This window comes from Oryzias latipes, chromosome 24 (genome assembly GCF_053564925.1).
Source record: "Oryzias latipes strain Hd-rR chromosome 24, Olatipes_Hd-rR_3.1".
NCBI lineage: Eukaryota > Metazoa > Chordata > Actinopteri > Beloniformes > Adrianichthyidae > Oryzias > Oryzias latipes.
In genome coordinates, this window is record NC_136260.1 from 9,991,534 (window position 1) to 10,007,734 (window position 16,201).

General features: G+C 38.3%; 1 protein-coding gene across 1 annotated transcript; it reads right to left on the reverse strand.

Annotated features, from left to right (window-relative positions):
- Positions 1-2,593: 2,593 nt before the first annotated feature.
- On the reverse strand, positions 2,594-10,341 carry LOC105357196 (G-protein coupled receptor family C group 6 member A-like). Its single transcript, XM_023953257.2, has 7 exons — positions 9,952-10,341; positions 8,219-8,385; positions 7,412-7,521; positions 6,483-7,232; positions 4,885-5,094; positions 4,456-4,582; positions 2,594-4,349 (listed from the first exon to the last, which is right to left on the reverse strand). Exons 1-7 carry the CDS (start codon positions 10,233-10,235, stop codon positions 3,172-3,174), a joined length of 2,826 nt encoding a protein of 941 aa, XP_023809025.1. The 5' UTR covers positions 10,236-10,341; the 3' UTR covers positions 2,594-3,171.
- Between the last annotated feature and the right edge of the window lie 5,860 nt (positions 10,342-16,201).

The window sequence follows — 16,201 nt, forward strand, 5'->3', positions numbered from 1 at the left end:
AGCCCTTATTCTGGAAACAGAGAAAACATCTAAAGTGAAGCTTTTCAAATCAGATAAACTGATTTTTTTAGACAGTGCTTTGTACACTGATTTGGAAAGCTTTACTGATTCCAAAAGTTAAGTTTACTTTCTGTTTTAGAGACCCATAAACACAGAAAATGTGACACTGAGGCTCAGAGGCTCAGTACACAAGGAAAAATATATATTGTAACCTACATGACTCAGAGACACAAAGAATGGGTACATTTCTGGTACAAGTCTCAGAAATTCAAATAATACTTCTCCTTTTGTTTTGTTGTTTTTTTAGGGAAGACAACTAATGGTAATAGTTGCAGACTAGAACCAATGTAACGAGTTTCAATTACTTAAGTACATTTATGGTTTTTGATTATAGTGATGATGAGCCATGACCCTCATTAAACTCTTTATTTTTATTTTATTTTGTTTTTATTATTTTTTGGATGTTGCTGCTGTTTGCTATTTATTCCACACACCATTACTAACAAAAAATGTTTATGTGATTTTTCTGAGATCATTTTTGTCGGTCTGATTGAATAAGTCCTGAACGGTCAGTCAGGTCTTGTAATCAAACTCTCTTTTTTAACAGTTGCTACACTTGCATTTACTCAAGTCAATATTTAGACAACAAATTCCCCACTCTACTTGGGGAAATTTGAATTATTTTAATTAAACACAAGTGTGGATTTAGTGTTCCTACCTTTTTTTTTTTTTTTCGGAGATGGGGGGTTAAGTTTGCAATGAAGGAGCTGGAGAGGGTCCCTACATTGTACACATTTACATCAGAGTCTGTACATGAAATAGTTTATGCCAACCCAACTAAAATGTGTTGACTATTCATTAAGGAAGTTCATGTACTGATGGTAAAGCATCAGGATTCTATAAAGACAACTAAAGCAAGATTCCCCTTTGATGTAAAAAACTGATAACACAAACAGGAATTCTAAATCTGCTGTCAAAGCAGTTTTTTTTCTCTAAGTCGTCATAACTTGACGGTCAAGAACAAGAAACACTTCTGGAAGCAGGAAGAAAGCGTTATAAGTGTAATCCTTTGCACATAGCATTCCATTTCAACGATAGGTGAACAGAACATTGGAATTTAAAGAGGGAGTGTTTACCTCTTGACGTAAATGCATTTTTAGTAAAAAAGGTATTTCATTGTTAACATTGAGCTGCTGATTGAGGAGGGATTCCAGTCATTTTATCTCCCACATGGGAGTAAACGGAAAATCACAGTTGCAATGCCAAAATATGTGCTGTGCATAATTGGGCGGAGGCAATGTGATAGACTGTCTGACTGTTCAGGGTGTGCTCCACCTTTACCCGACAGAGGCTGGGATAGGCTCCAGCAACCCTGTCACCCCAAAAGGAATTTTAATAAATGTATCATTTTTGTGGAAATAACATTTATGTTCCTATTCTTTTTTGTGACAGAAAAAAGTTTGGTTTCATTTATGGGGATTTTTCATTTAGAAAAAAGTTACTGAAGTCAAAATATTCATAACAGTCTTTATTTTTCATGTTGTTGTTTCCTTGCTGTCCTTCTCTTCCTCTTCTCTTTTCGAGCTGCTCTTTTTTAAGTGACCGTGATTGACAGCTGGGCTATATCCATGCAATATCACCCAGTGCACGTTCCTATTCCCTCCTGGAACCTTCATCCGCCGGTCAAATTAACCTTCCGTTCCAATGGGAGGGGGCCCTGCGTGGGCCAATCAGCAGGTGATTAGGGCGGGGGTGGGAGGGGTGAGGGGTCACCGTGATGGGGCCATCGTAGGCCTGATTGGTTTCAATCAGCGGCCGGCCGCAAGGACAGCTGGGAGCTGAGCCGCAGCGAGTGCTAATCAACGCATCCCACAGTGAAGCATGAACACCCACCACACACACACACAAACACACACCGGGAGATTGATGTTTGTATGCACACACCGGCGACACTTCCTTCTCTGCATGTACACTCACTCAGGAAAAGAAACAAACACACACAGCAAGATATGTGAAGCAAAAAAAAAAAGAACAGCATAACAGAAAATCTCATAAAAACCAGAGCGGGTCGTCCTCAGAGGAACCACAGAATCCACCAGAAGACTGTCTGACGAATTGCATTGGTTTTGTTAATTAGACCAGCAATAGATCTGCTAGGCGCCCGTGACATTGGTTAGGAACACATCAACACGTCTCATGTGATGAATCAGATGTGGAACAATCCACATTTGCTTTGCTATGTCTGATGATATGCAAATTACTGATAGATGAACACCAGTAGGGTTAACCACAACTGAGCCTCTGAGGAGACGAAACAGAAAACAAGCAAAATTCAAAACAGCTTCACTGATCTGTTCATGTCTACCCACTTTTATTTTGGATTTATGTAATTAGATGCAAACATTAAGCAACTATTACATGCTTTATTGAATCCTCAGCTCATAGGATCACATCTGTTTTTGTTTTTTGTGCTTATTCCCAACCAAAATATTGAAAGAAAAGAAAAATGTCACCTAAAGATTAAAAAAATAAAGAATAAATAAGCGATGGCAGACTTAAAAATGACAACAAAGAATTAGGAGCAATGTAATCATTTTTTTTTGTTTTTAATAGTTTACAAATATATCACAACACATTATTCTTTGGGATTTAGTTTCCTACTGCTGGGCTGAGTTTACATTGAAGCTTTCCTTTAAACTAACAAGAAACAGAAAAACTTTAACAGATATCACACACTGACATTTAACCATAAGGAACAAAAGTAAATGTATCAAATAGTATTAGATATTTTAACAAAACATTTACCAAATTAAAGTGTATCTGTAAAGTGTATATTTTTTTTAATTTACATGGATGTTGTTCACACTAAAGTCTAGGTGAAAGTATGATTACTTTTATTTTCATGTTTGTTATATATGGTAAAATCCCTTGATCAAATTACAGATTAAAACAAGAGTGGGGCCATGTGACAGACTGGTGACCTGTCCAGGGTGTACTCCACCTTTGCCCAACCCCTTGGCCCTAACAGGGATATGGCGGGTTAAGGAAATCGATGGATGGATGGATGGATGGATGGATGGATGGATGGACGGACAAGAGTGGGACTAACTTGTAACAGTAAAAGACAAGGTTTAATTCCTCTGATTTAAACTTTTTAAAGGTAACTTTTAATCACTTTTCTGTTCCCTTGGAGTCTCTGATTATTTGTCTTGGCATTGGCTGGGGGTAATATGGAGTCACAATTAGATTTATGCGTGGCGTCACATCCAACCCAGAATCTGATGCAGGACTTGACAGCGTTTCCAAGGCAGGGTTAGAAATTCCCCCATCATCTGAGGCTTTGATGTCTTTTTTATGACTATTATAGAGTTTTATGGAATCATTGGGAAGACTCCGGCAGATAGATTTCTTTATGTCTCTATCCCAATCTTTGCCGTCTTTCATGGTGTACCTTCTGATCATTTCATTGAAGCTTTCTTTAGTGTTTTTCTCCTTCCTGAACAGAATGATGTAACACTTTGTGAAGAAATGACAGAATAAAATGCCATATGCTGAGATTAGAATAACAACCATCTCAACTGCTGGAAGATACTGGCCTGTGACAGTAACGTAAACAGGGCCAAAGATAATCCAAGAGATGAAGTAAATGAGCATTGCAAAGGTGATGAACTTCGCCTCATTGTAATTTCCAGGCAACTTTCTACCCTTGAAAGCAACACAAAAACAAATTATGGCTAAAAGGCCAATGTAAGCCAGCATGGCTCCAAATGCAGGAAAGAGCCTTTCGTCACAATATTTAAGACGCTCCCCGTCAGCTATATAATTATTCCACGTGTCTTTGGGAGGCGTTACTGCAAGCCACACAGTGCAGATCACCACCTGACCCAACATGCATATTGGAATAATTAGGTACGGTTTGTAGAGCTTCTCTAGGGTACTCTGTACGACAGGGTCAAATTCAAAGGCCATAAGGATTTTGAACGACTTGACCAAGATGCAGGAGACACATAATGTGAAACTCAGGCCAAAAATCACTTGTCGTGCTTGACACTGCCAACCAGAGGGGTTTCCCCCGAAGAAGGGTATGGCACCAAATGTACAAAACAGAGACAGGAGGAGCAGCACGGAGATGGGGCCCACAGATGACCGCACCATGGGGGTGTTCCAGTGAGCAAGGAAGATTATTCCTACAATAATGATGAGCAAAGCTCCAAGAGCAGCAAAAGACAGCAGCACAATGTGATACATGTTCTCCCACCTCAGGAAGATCACTTTTTTGAGAAAGCACTTGTCACTGCCCTCCATGGAGTATTCAGTAGCATTGTTACACTTATAGCAGTCATCAGAATCTGCAACGTAAAGGTTCATCAAAAGTTAGTCCAACCAGGAGACAGTCCTGTCCATGTATTCATGAACTAATTTTATAGTAACATTTTAGTTTCTGTCATCACTCACCGGTTTTGTTAGAAAAGTGATTGGCAGGACAGGGGACACATTGATAGCAGCAAACAGGCTGGCTGTCCTCTCTCTTCCTCCTGGTGCCATGAAAACAGGGCTCTGAGCACCTGGATGTCACTTCTTGCTGTGAAGACCAACATAACCTCATGATGAAAGCAAATAATCGTTTTTTTTTTTTCATTCTTTGTTTTTGTGCCATGAGCTGCTTAATTTCAATCAATTAATATAAACCTGCAATATTAGGCCGTGTTAAAACAACCAACAACTTTTGTCAAAGCTTTTAACTGAAGGAATTAAACATTTTAAATTTCTAATATGATTGAAGACAAGTCAAACAAGGAAAATCATTGATGCTGTGATCTTTACAAATCAATGTGCATGAGAAATAAAAAAATAAAATAAAAGTGACTCATAAAAAAGACTTACCATGTGTCTGCGAATGTCTTTTACATGTGTGTTAAAAATCAGCTTCTGAGTTTGTATGTCAAAGTAACCAATGATGTTGTTCATGTCCATAGAGGATCTCTGATCCCTCCACACAATCACTTCATATCCAGAGTTGATGTCACCATATTCATCAAATGAGTAATCATTACCATCCATGGAGAACTTTGCTGCCCTTAAGGCATCCTTAAACTGAAATGGCAAAATGTGACAAACTGTAATTAGATTAGGATTTTTGAGTTTATTACTAGAACCATGTGTTTTTAGAAGTTCCTTGAAGTTTTTAATGAGTTCAGGTACATCTAAGCTCAGTATTCATTTCATCCACTTTATATTTAAATGAAAGTTGACTGTCTAAAGCAGTGCTTCTCAAATAGTGGGGCGCGCCCCCAGGGGGGGGCACGAAGCGATGCCAGGGGGGGCGCGCGGTGGTGGCGGTTTTAGGCACAGGTTTGTCCGGTGCGCAAATTTAACGTGGGGGCAGCGGTGACAGCGGCTCAGTGCTTGGAAAATAATCTGGTCCACTATTCGGTTCCTATTGTCTGTTCTGTCTGTCCGCGGCTGCGCGAGTGAGAACGAAAGGGGAGGGGTGGTGTGGGCCCTGTCTGCCAGGGGAATCGGGGCACGCGGACCACTGCTACCGCTGCCTGTTGCCCAAGATCACCGCTGCCCTTAGATTCCTAAGCTCATGCTAACAATGTCTTTCTTTATGAACTATTGTAGACATTTTGATGACGTGTCTTTATTTTCCATCCATGTTTTCTTTGTCTGCCTGTGGTTTAGTTGGTGTCAGACAGACATAAAGACAGCAGGTAATGCAGGAAAACAGCTGCACTTTTATGAGATCAGAAATAAACAATCCGTCATTTAGAAAAAAAAAATCAGCACGTTTTTACCTATTTCTTCAGACTAAAAACGTTAAATATATTGGTGCTGCTGTGTTAATGTTTCAGATCAATTTAGATTTAATATTATTTATTGATTGAATTATTTTTTTCGGCATCAAATGGTTCAGTTGGTCAAAATGTTTCTAGTTTAAATAAGGAATGACAGATTTTTTTTATTTCAGGTACTTTCAGCTTCTTTTCTGTTTTAGACTAGAACAGGGTTTCTGTGGCTAAATAAAGTTAATATTTGTTGAAAGTGGATTTATTTTGCTTTTTTCTTTTGTTAGTGTTAAAAGATACAATTTTAGGTATACAAATTTTATAGATACTGACCTGATGTATTGTCACCGCGCGAGTGTGTCTGTGTGTGTGTGTGTGTGTGGGGGGGGGGGGGTTATGGGGGGGGGGGGGGTCAGGGGGGGCGCGAAACATTTTCTTTTCCTAGGGGGGGCCTGGCAAAAAATAATTGAGAAGCACTGGTCTAAAGTAATAAGAACTATAACAAAGTGCAAAAAAAAATAAAAGTAGTAAAATTCTCACTAAAAAAAAATGACAAAAAGTTGAAATTGTGTAATTTCATGGCATAATGTGAATTTGAATTAGTAAATTATTCCAGGATTTGTCATTAACCTAGTGGGAAAATAACCATGAACCAGGGCAGCGATCACATGTTGAAGTCATGTGTGTGATTACCTCAGATGGTTTCAGCATTTTTGGGTTGCACTCTTTTTTGATGCAGACATCTTTGAGAGCCTGAGTGATTGCTTTGACAGCCAGCTGAATACTGAACAGACCATAAGGGTATGTCATGTCAATCAATTGCTCTTTCTTGAAAGCTTCAGTGCCACTTGAGTTGAAGAAATCAGTCAAGAAGCCGTTGTTCTTGTACTCTTCAGGTTTTAGGTTTTTAAGGAACCTGGTATAGTCTGGGCTTTTGGAAGACTTCAGTGTTACTCCGATGACTGTTCCTACATCGTCCAGCTTCCACCTTGAAGTATTCAGTACATTGGTTGATTGTGACCAGTTATCACTGGCCACCCAAACTTTTCCTTTGCCTCCAGGTTTTTGGAGAACCTGATCAAAAATATACATCATGTGGTTTTGCTTTGCAAAGGAAATGATGACAGAGACTTCATTGCTTTGCGCGATTTTGTTGGCAGCGCCCTCAATGGTGTGCATGATTCTTTTGGCCTTGAGAGACTCTGGCAGAATGCAGACAAAAGCAAGGCAGATGCCAGCTTTGTCTGCATGGACCTGAAGGCGTTCAATAGCATAGCGGCCGTATTCACCGTCGGTTGTCAACACACCAACCCAGTTCCAGTTGTAGTGCTTTAGAATCTGAATGATGACCTGGACTTGGTAATCATCTTCAGGTACAGTCCTCATGAAGCTTGGGAATTTGTTTTTATCACTTAGCAGACCAGAGGTTGCTCCATAACTTATCTGTGCAACAGATCAAACAGATATTACTTTTTATGCAGAATTATGCAAAACTTCAAGACTTCAAGCTAAGTTTATGATCACGCCACTCTGTACACAAGCAATCAATGCATTTCTATACTTGTAACTTTCTATTTTTACTTAAAGAAAAAGCTTCTTGAAACTCGGAATCTCAGTCATACCTCTGGGATGTTGTCCAGGTTGAGTTGTCTTGTAACTGACACACAGATCTCTGAATAGTAGCCGCCTATAACAGCCAGCACAGGAGGGAGAGCCGGGTCATTGATATCACCTGCACGAAAACATAAAACGTTTAAGGAAGACAACCTAAAATCACATCTGGAAGACGTCTTTGGACAAATATACTTTCACAATATCACTGACGTAGCAGCATCAGGTACATCAAGCACTATTAATACTTATTTATTTTAAACTAGATGTTGGACATTTTTCCTTTAAAAAGTTTATTTCTGAAAAGATATTGTCCAGTTAGTCTTTCTTTAAAGCTTTTAACAGGAGTTTTTTTTGTTTTTTAGTGTGTTTTGTTAGTCTATACTGGACTGTCCTTTTACATAAGATGAGGATGGTTTTAAAAGTTTCAAACCAAATTTTTGCCAACTTCAGTGGTTAACTCAACGATGTTCATTAATATATATTGAAAGTTTTCAACTACCTAAGTAAAAAAAAATTGTAATCTCTGAAAGAATAGCTTGGTAAAATAAACATCAGCGGCTCTCATCAGCGTAGTTTGCCAACCATTTCTATTTTTATATATCATTTCTATATATCATAGCCCTACCCATTTTGTCGGGTGAGAGGCTATTTTTACCCAAAGAAATTTGTTGGCCACTAACCTAACATAAATACAAAAATACTACTTTTAAATACAAGGAAGTACGGTGAACATCGTTAAGGCTGTAAAAACAAATACCAATCTGACAGTAAGGAAGCCAATGAGGAAATGTTTGGAGACCGTTGTGAATACTCACGGGTTTTTCTCATGAAGACTTGAACATTTTCTAGTGCTGCAGAAACTTCACCACAGGAGTCAACTATGTGATACCCCAGAGTGATGTTCCCCAGTTCACGTTTCTTGTTTACCTCCTCAATTGCATAAACCATTATCATAGACTGAGACAGCCGCCCGATGCTTAACCTGTAAAACCAGTTACTCAAGGTGAGGACAGAAAACTTTTTTTAAATGTACAGTCATGGCCAGAAGTTTTAAGAACGACACAAATAGTAGTTTTTAAAAGTTTGCTGCTAAACTGCTTTTAGATCTTTGTTTTGGTTGTTTCTGTGATGTACTGAAATCTAATTACGAGCACTTTAAAAGGCTTTCATCGACAATTACATGACATTTATGCAACGAGTCCGTATTTGCAGTGTTGGCCATTCTTTTTTTATGACCTCTTCAATTCTACTGGGAATGCTCTCAATCAACTTCTGGGCATCCAGATAGCAACCCAGTCTTTCATAGTCACTTCTTCGAGTTTGTCAGAATTAGTGGGTCTTGATGATTGACTACAAGTCCCAATGGGACTAAGATCTGGAAGGTTCAAGGCCATGGACCCAAAATATCAACGTTTTGGTCCTCGAGCCACTTAGTTCTCACTTTTGCCTTATGGCACTGTGCTCCATCGTGCTGGAAAATGCATTGTTTGTCACCAAACTGTTGTTGGACCTTTGGAAGAAGTTGCTGTTGGAGGGTGTTTTGGTACCATTCTTTATTCATGGCAGTGTTTTGGGACAAAATTGTGAGCTAGCCCACTCCCTTGGATGAGAAGCAATCCCACACATGGTCTCAGGATGCTTTACTTTTGGCATAACGCTCACCTTTTCTTCTCCAGACACGCATTTTTCCAGATGCCCCAAACAATTGGAAAGAGGCTTCTTTGCAGAATATGACTTTGCCCCAGTCCTCAGCAGTCCATTCGCCATACTTTTTGCAGAAAATCAATCTGTCCCTGATGGGTTTTTTTGGAGAGAAGTGGATTCTTTGTTGCCCTTCTTGACACCAAGCCATCTTCCAAAAATGCAGATGCACTCACATCTGTCTGCTGTCATTCCTGAGGAATCTCTGCACTGGAGGCACTCCGATCCCGCAGCTGAATCCTCTTTAGGAGATCCCTGACGCTTGATGGACTTTCTTGGATGCCCTGAAGCCTTCTTAACAAGAATTGAACCTATTTCCTTGAAGTTCTTGATGATCCTATAAATTCGCGATTTAGGTGCAATCTTAGTAGCCACCCTATCCTTGCCTGTGAAGGCATTTTTATGCACCACAAAGATGGCTTTGCAGGTCACCATAGTTAACAATGGAAGAACAATGATTTCAAGCATCACCCTCTTTTTAACTTTTCAAGTCTGCCATTCTAATCCAATCAGCCTGACATGATAATCTCCAGCCTTGGGCTCGTCAACATTATCACACGAGTTAACAAGACGATTACTGAACTGATCTCAGCTGGTCTTTTAATGACAGAAATTAATTGCAGCGGAATTTCCTTTCTTCAAAATTACCGGTAAGTTTCATGGCAAAAAAGGACTATGCAAGTCATCTGATCACTCTTCATAACATTCTAGAGTGTATGCAAATTGCTATTATAAAAACTTAAGCATCAACTGTTCCAATTTCCAATATTTATGTAATTCTCAAAACTTTTGCCCATGACTGTAGACTGTCTAATGAAGTGCTGGAGTTGACAAAACAAAAAGTTACCTGTTACAAGTCCATGTGGTGTTACTGTCACTGCCATGTTCCTGCACACTTTCATGTATTGGAAATATTCCTCCAATTATTATATCACCCGGCGCTTTGGCTTCCATTGTCCAATAGGTGCTGAAAAAACATTGAAACAAAAAAACAACAAAAAAGCTGTATCGTAGGAATGTTGTCATCTTTTTTATGACCAACAGCAGTGTCTGTCCCAGCTGTGTCCAGGTCCCCAGTACATTTGCAAATGACAGAGCTATCATCTCTCCACTTCTTATAAAAACTGCCATTCGCACTGTTGGGCAAAGTCACGGAATGTAAAAAATGTTTTCTTCCTGGTTAAGAGCTATTTTTGTCCAACACTTTGCAGACGTCTCGTAAAGATTAAACCTTCTGTTGTGATCAAGTAATTTACTGTAAATCTGGTTCAGACTTGTTTTGCACAACACTTCAGGAAGATTAGAACATGCATAAACATAATGGGTTTCCCCAAAAAGTTGCAAAAGATTCCAGAGAAGATGAAGGAAGTATTTCTGCACACTTTTATCAGCTGCAGGTTATACTTAGAGCAGAACTTCTTTTGTTTGTTGAACATTTGCACTGTTTGCTAAAATATATTTTTCTGCAACCTACAGCAAACAAATTGCTTAAAATATTTATTCTTAGATAAATAATTTTAAATTTAAGCCTTCAAAGGGCAAACAAAAACATTTTTTTAAATCCTTTGACTTTATATTTGATACTTTAAGATTCTTAATTCTGTCTGATAAAAGCTAGGAACCGGATAATGTTAAATCATGTTATAAAATGGTTATAGTATAACTGGGTGGGATTATATAAGTTCGCTTCCCTCCACTCCCTTTCAAGCAATATTTATTAATATGTCTAATTATCCTAAGTTTGATTAGTTACTGTATGAATGTATAACTGATGATTGTATTGCTTTTGTGTATTATTTTTATTTAATTGCTTGAAATAAAACATTTCAAATCAAAAACCTAGGGCTGTTATAGCACCTCTTTTTTAATATTTGCAATGTTTTTTTTTGTTTTTTGTTTTTTAAGTTAAACTGCACAGTAGCGCAGTGGTTAGCGCTCTTGCCTCACAGAAAGAAGAGATCCGGGGGGGATCAAGTCCCGGCTGGGGGACCTGAACAAAACACCAATGGGGGACCTTTCTGTGCATGTTCTCCCCATGCATGAGTGGGTTTTCTCCGGGGTCTCCGGCTTCCTCCCACCATCCAAAAACATGCTTCATAGGTGAATTGGTTGCCTTCGGTTGTTTGTCTGCCTTCGCCCACAAGTGGCGGGAATAGGCACCGGCAGCCCCGTCACCCCGAAGGGGAAAAGTCTTTGGGATACGCCCAACAGAGGAATATTGAGACCTGTCTTGAGGATTGGATAAGCTTGGGTGAGAGAAACCGAGAAACTTGTGTGGTTAGCGTGTGAACAATGTTTGTGGGACTTCATGGAAGATTGACACGGAAAGAAAGATCTGCACACTTCAGTGAAGTACAGCAAAGAATTAAAAAATCCCACATATAAGAATGTGTTTTTTTTTCAACAAACAAAAATGTATTTATGGTAAAACATTCCTTTTAAAGACACAGCATTTTTTCCATATTTTTCTGAAGAAAGTCCTCGCAAGTTCAAAGTTTAGGCTTGGGTCTTTTGTAAAACCTTAGGTTCTTTTAATTACCGTATGTTTTTTAATCATTTGGTTTTTTTAGAGCCTTTTAGGTCATCCGCTTCCATCTAATTATCTCATCTACATCTTCCTTGCTCACACCAACCCCCCTCATGCCCTCCTTCAATAAATCCATGAACTTCCTCTTCCTCTGGACCTCTTATGGTACTATAGCTCCAATCTGAGCATACTTTCACCAATATGCACTGTTCCTCCTCTCAACATGTCCAAACCCAACAATCTGCTTTGCTGGATTTATTTTCAAAACATCTACCATGATCTGTTTCTCTGATGAATTCACCCTTCATCCTATCTATTCTCATCACACCCAAAGAGAACCCCAACATCTTCATCTTTGCTGCCTTCAGCTCTGCCTCCTGTCTCTTTCTCAGAGTCTCTCAGGTGAGCCCAAATCCAGGCCTGCTGGTTTTCCAGAAACCCTGCTGTTGATTACCTGGATCAGGTGTGTTTAGCCAATAAGGAACTTTAATGGCAGCTTGGTTGGAAAACATGTAGGACACCAGTCTTCAAGGCTTGCATTTGGGCACCCAACCAACATGGCTGCTTTCATGAGTCTTCTAAACTTTTCCTTTCATTCTTACTTTCAGACTTTTTTTGTCCCACATCACACCTGAAATCTTCCTCCACGTGTTTGCACACTTTCCTTCTCCTCTTTCCCCAAACTCTCAATTGCAAACGATTGTTTACCTACATTGACAAATATTTTCATTTCACAGCTAAGATTCAATTGCAAAAGACAAAAGAATTAATAAGCATGGGGCCGTGCAACAGACTGCCGACTTGTTCAGGGTGTTCCCCGCCTTCGCCTAACAGTAGATGGGTAGGCTCCAGCAACCCCATGACCCCAAAGGGGATTCACCGGGTTCTGATAGATGGAAATAATAAATTGAAGAACTTAAAAAACAAAGTAAGCTGTAAGTATGCCCGAGGACAAAGATTACCCAAGAAGGCAGCAACTAAAAGAATGAAACATGCAGGAAGAAAACAGGTGCAACATACCAAGGATGATCAGAGGTAGGAAGATAGAAGCAAAGAAGGGCCTCAAAGAACAAAAAATCCAAGATATGTTGAAAACAAGGGAAAAAAATAACTATAAGATTACTACACAAAAGGCAACTTCCTTAAAATTTGTTTAAGACAGAATTCAAATAACAAAATCAACTACTAAGCTCCTGGTTGTACACATTGTGAGGAAAAGGTTACATTTGATAAAAAGAAGTGCATCTTAAGTCATTTATGTGCAGGATACTGATCTTTGCACAGGAGAGGTGACTTTTTAATAAAACATACGTTTAATTTTATAAATATTAGTTTTGTACCTCTTAAATGTATCAGTTTAAACAAAAAAAGCTGTTTAGCAACTGCAATGGATTTTACTTTTTGATTTAAGCATAGTAGAAAAAAAAAGGTCGGGAAGACCTGCTGACAACACAAAAACTGCAAATCAGTGAAAATAACAGTTGATCAAAATAAGGTGACAAGTCTTTCCTCTGTTCTTTTTCTTAAAGCAACAGTTTCCAAATACCGGTAAACTCAAATGTATATATGACTTGGCTTTTTCCTAACACCATTTGACAGCCTTAGTTATAATAGAGGAATCATGTATGACCATGATATATGCCCTTTTGAATACAACTCTTCTAATTTAAAATTATGTGATAATAAAATATTACAGATTTCTTGTAATGGAGGTAATGATGGTTTCTATGGTGCTATCAAACATTGAATTAGTTATCTACTAAAAAATAATGTAAGATGGATTAAAAAAAACACATTTTCTAAACTTTTGAAATTGATTACTAAAGGTTCTTTAAAAAAATTTTAGCAAAAAAGTGAAATTCTATATTTTTTGAAAGGTTATTGAACTATTTAGACATTTCAAAGAGCCAAAGAAAAAAAACGTTTCTACATACAACTACAAATACAAATACATTTCTATTTTCATTTTTATCAATTTTGAAATTTAAAACCTGTTTTTGTGGGATACTGAGATTGAGCTTGTATGCAAGAGTTTGGTAGTATTTGCCTGGGGGTTTGATAGTACCCAACTTCTATAGCCTAATAGTGTTACAGGACTATAATAGTACTTGTGTAAAAGCATAGTAGAGTTTGTGCGACAAAGCATGCAGTATGTCTTATATGGCCTCTCCTAAAAGACAATAAGAATGAAGTGAATGTTACTTGATGAAGGATTTGGAGATGCATTTGTGCTCCATGGCTCCACCGTGTGGAACAATAGAGCTTTGACAAACACAACAATCCCCATCAGAAAACAAATGCACAACAATTGTAATTATTTATAACAAACATGTTATAAATAAGTAGCTCGACCTAGACAGCAATGCCTTTTTCAGAACAGCGGCTGGTGTAAAAACCAATAAGTAAATTCAAGTTAAAAACAAGCCTTTTGGGATGTTTTCTTTCACTTATTGTCACGCTATCTTGTGTGCCTCGAGCTTATTTAGTCTTTTTCGTCTGTCTGCGTGCATGCATGTATATTTGTCATGAAAGACAGCTTTGGACCAGAAAAATAAGACAAACACACCTGCAAATAAAGATGAGGAAAGATGTAATTGCGCCTTTTAAAAAAATAAAAAATTTGAAAGGCTTTCATTGAACTTGTGAGTCTCCCTTTCAGACCAAAGTACTTAATTGACTTCAGATTTGGGACGTTTTTCTTCATATTTCTGTATTAAATTTGTTTTCTCAAATGTTGCTGACAAACTATTTGTCATTAAGTACAAAAATGATGAATAATGTTCTTTTTGAGGATTATTATTGATCATTTTTAGTGATATACCCTCCAAAGATGTATGGCTTATTTTAAAAAATAAAAAAAAGCACAAAGAACCCAAAGGAGACGAAAAGAGTCTTTAAGATTTTGATTTTCCTTTTGTCACAGGTTAATACAATGAAGGCTTACAGTAATCTATCTTCTGGAGACAGAAGTGAAACTCTGGTAAAGAAAATACTCTAACAGCACCCTCTGGGGATTTCTTTTGTCATTTACAAACCACAACCTTAAATGGTGCAAGACAACTTGTCTTAGTCATTTCATTGTCCCTGGCTGATGTTTCTGAGTGTTTCAATGTAACTAATGATGTTATAACATGGGACAATACGTACAAGTGAATGTATGTCATGTGGAGCAATGTGAGTCCTTTGTCTTCATTGAAACTGTATCTGCTCGTGCAAGTTATAAAAATGTTTTTCATTCTTCAAAGCAAAGCTTATAAGTAACTTTTACCAGTAAGTCATTTTTTATTAAAAGAGATTCATCACATATTTGTTCTAATTTATATTACTTAATAATTCAGTTCTCCAGGCAGTGATGATGTCTGTCTGGTAGAAAATATTGACTTGATGAAAGAGGAAAGCACAGCTGATTGTTGTTTGATTAACTGTGATTTGAAACATTGTTACTGTGCATGATGTTGCACTCAAATCAAGTAAAGGGACACCAAGCATGCATGAGTTAACTTATCATCTGCAAAATCAGACACATCAAAACAAACCTTGACAACACACATTGTCAGGATTCACCCAAATACATTCTACCCTCAGCACCTATTTGCCTGTCTGTCCTGACACACATTAACATGTAAGAGATTAATCAGACACAACGTGCAAAACAAACAAATTGAACTAAACTGAGGGATGACAGGGGGGTAAGTCCTAACATTCTCTTTTGTCAATTTCTAAATGTCCACATAACTCATATGTCCTCAACAATGGAGGACACATGGATGAATGAATGATAATTGTCCAAAAACTAAACCCTGTGGGACATCACGTGTGCTGGAGACTCACCAAGATTCTTTGACCTTCAGTGGCAAAATCTGGAATATTTGAAATACTACACCCTTGACTTGTACAGTATGGAGCTGCTGCTTTGTATGGCTTTGGCATTTCAGCTCCACGCAATATGCAGCAAAAATCAAAACTCCTCCCTTTCACAAAGACCTATTTCAACCATCATTCCAAAAACCATATCAACATGAAAACTTCTGGAACCCTTCACAAGTTATCAGCAAGTGATTAGGGCAGGGAGAGGGGTGGTGTCATTTAGTTTTTAATCAGAAGCCAGCTGCAAGGACAGCTGAGAGCTGAGCTGCAGTGAGCATTAATCAACGCGTCCTGCAGTGAGGCATGGAGCCAGATATGTACGCACACACTCGCAAAAGGAAACGGATGTTTGTCAGCACACTAATAATACTTCCTCTTCTGTGTGTTCACTGCTGAGAAGAAGCACATAAACACACACAGCAGGACATAAGAAGGCAGAAATGAAAAGCACAACAGTTAGACTGGAAAACTTGCAGAAATCTATTGGAAACATGGAGTTGGATTCATACTGACATCAATGAAGTAACAGAAAAGTATCAGGTGAATTACATGTGTTTTTTAAAAAGAACTCTGTTGGGGCCTATTGGTTTGGAATGCTCTGTCCTGCAAAGAACAGAGCTCATGTGATCTATGCGCACTGGAACAATTTAGATTTGCTTTGCTGTCTGCTGATGTGCAAAAATGTAACAAGTACCCATGAAAT

Excerpts from the sequence above, each read along its gene's own strand:
- LOC105357196 (XM_023953257.2), bottom strand. The coding sequence starts at position 10,235 with ATGGCAGTTTTTATAAGAAGTGGAGAGATGATAGCTCTGTCATTTGCA. Across the intron at positions 7,233-7,411 it reads ACCTGGACAACATCCCAGAG|ATAAGTTATGGAGCAACCTC; the intron begins GTATGACTGAGA and ends TCTGTTGCACAG. Across the intron at positions 4,350-4,455 it reads TCACTTTTCTAACAAAACCG|ATTCTGATGACTGCTATAAG; the intron begins GTGAGTGATGAC and ends TTTACGTTGCAG.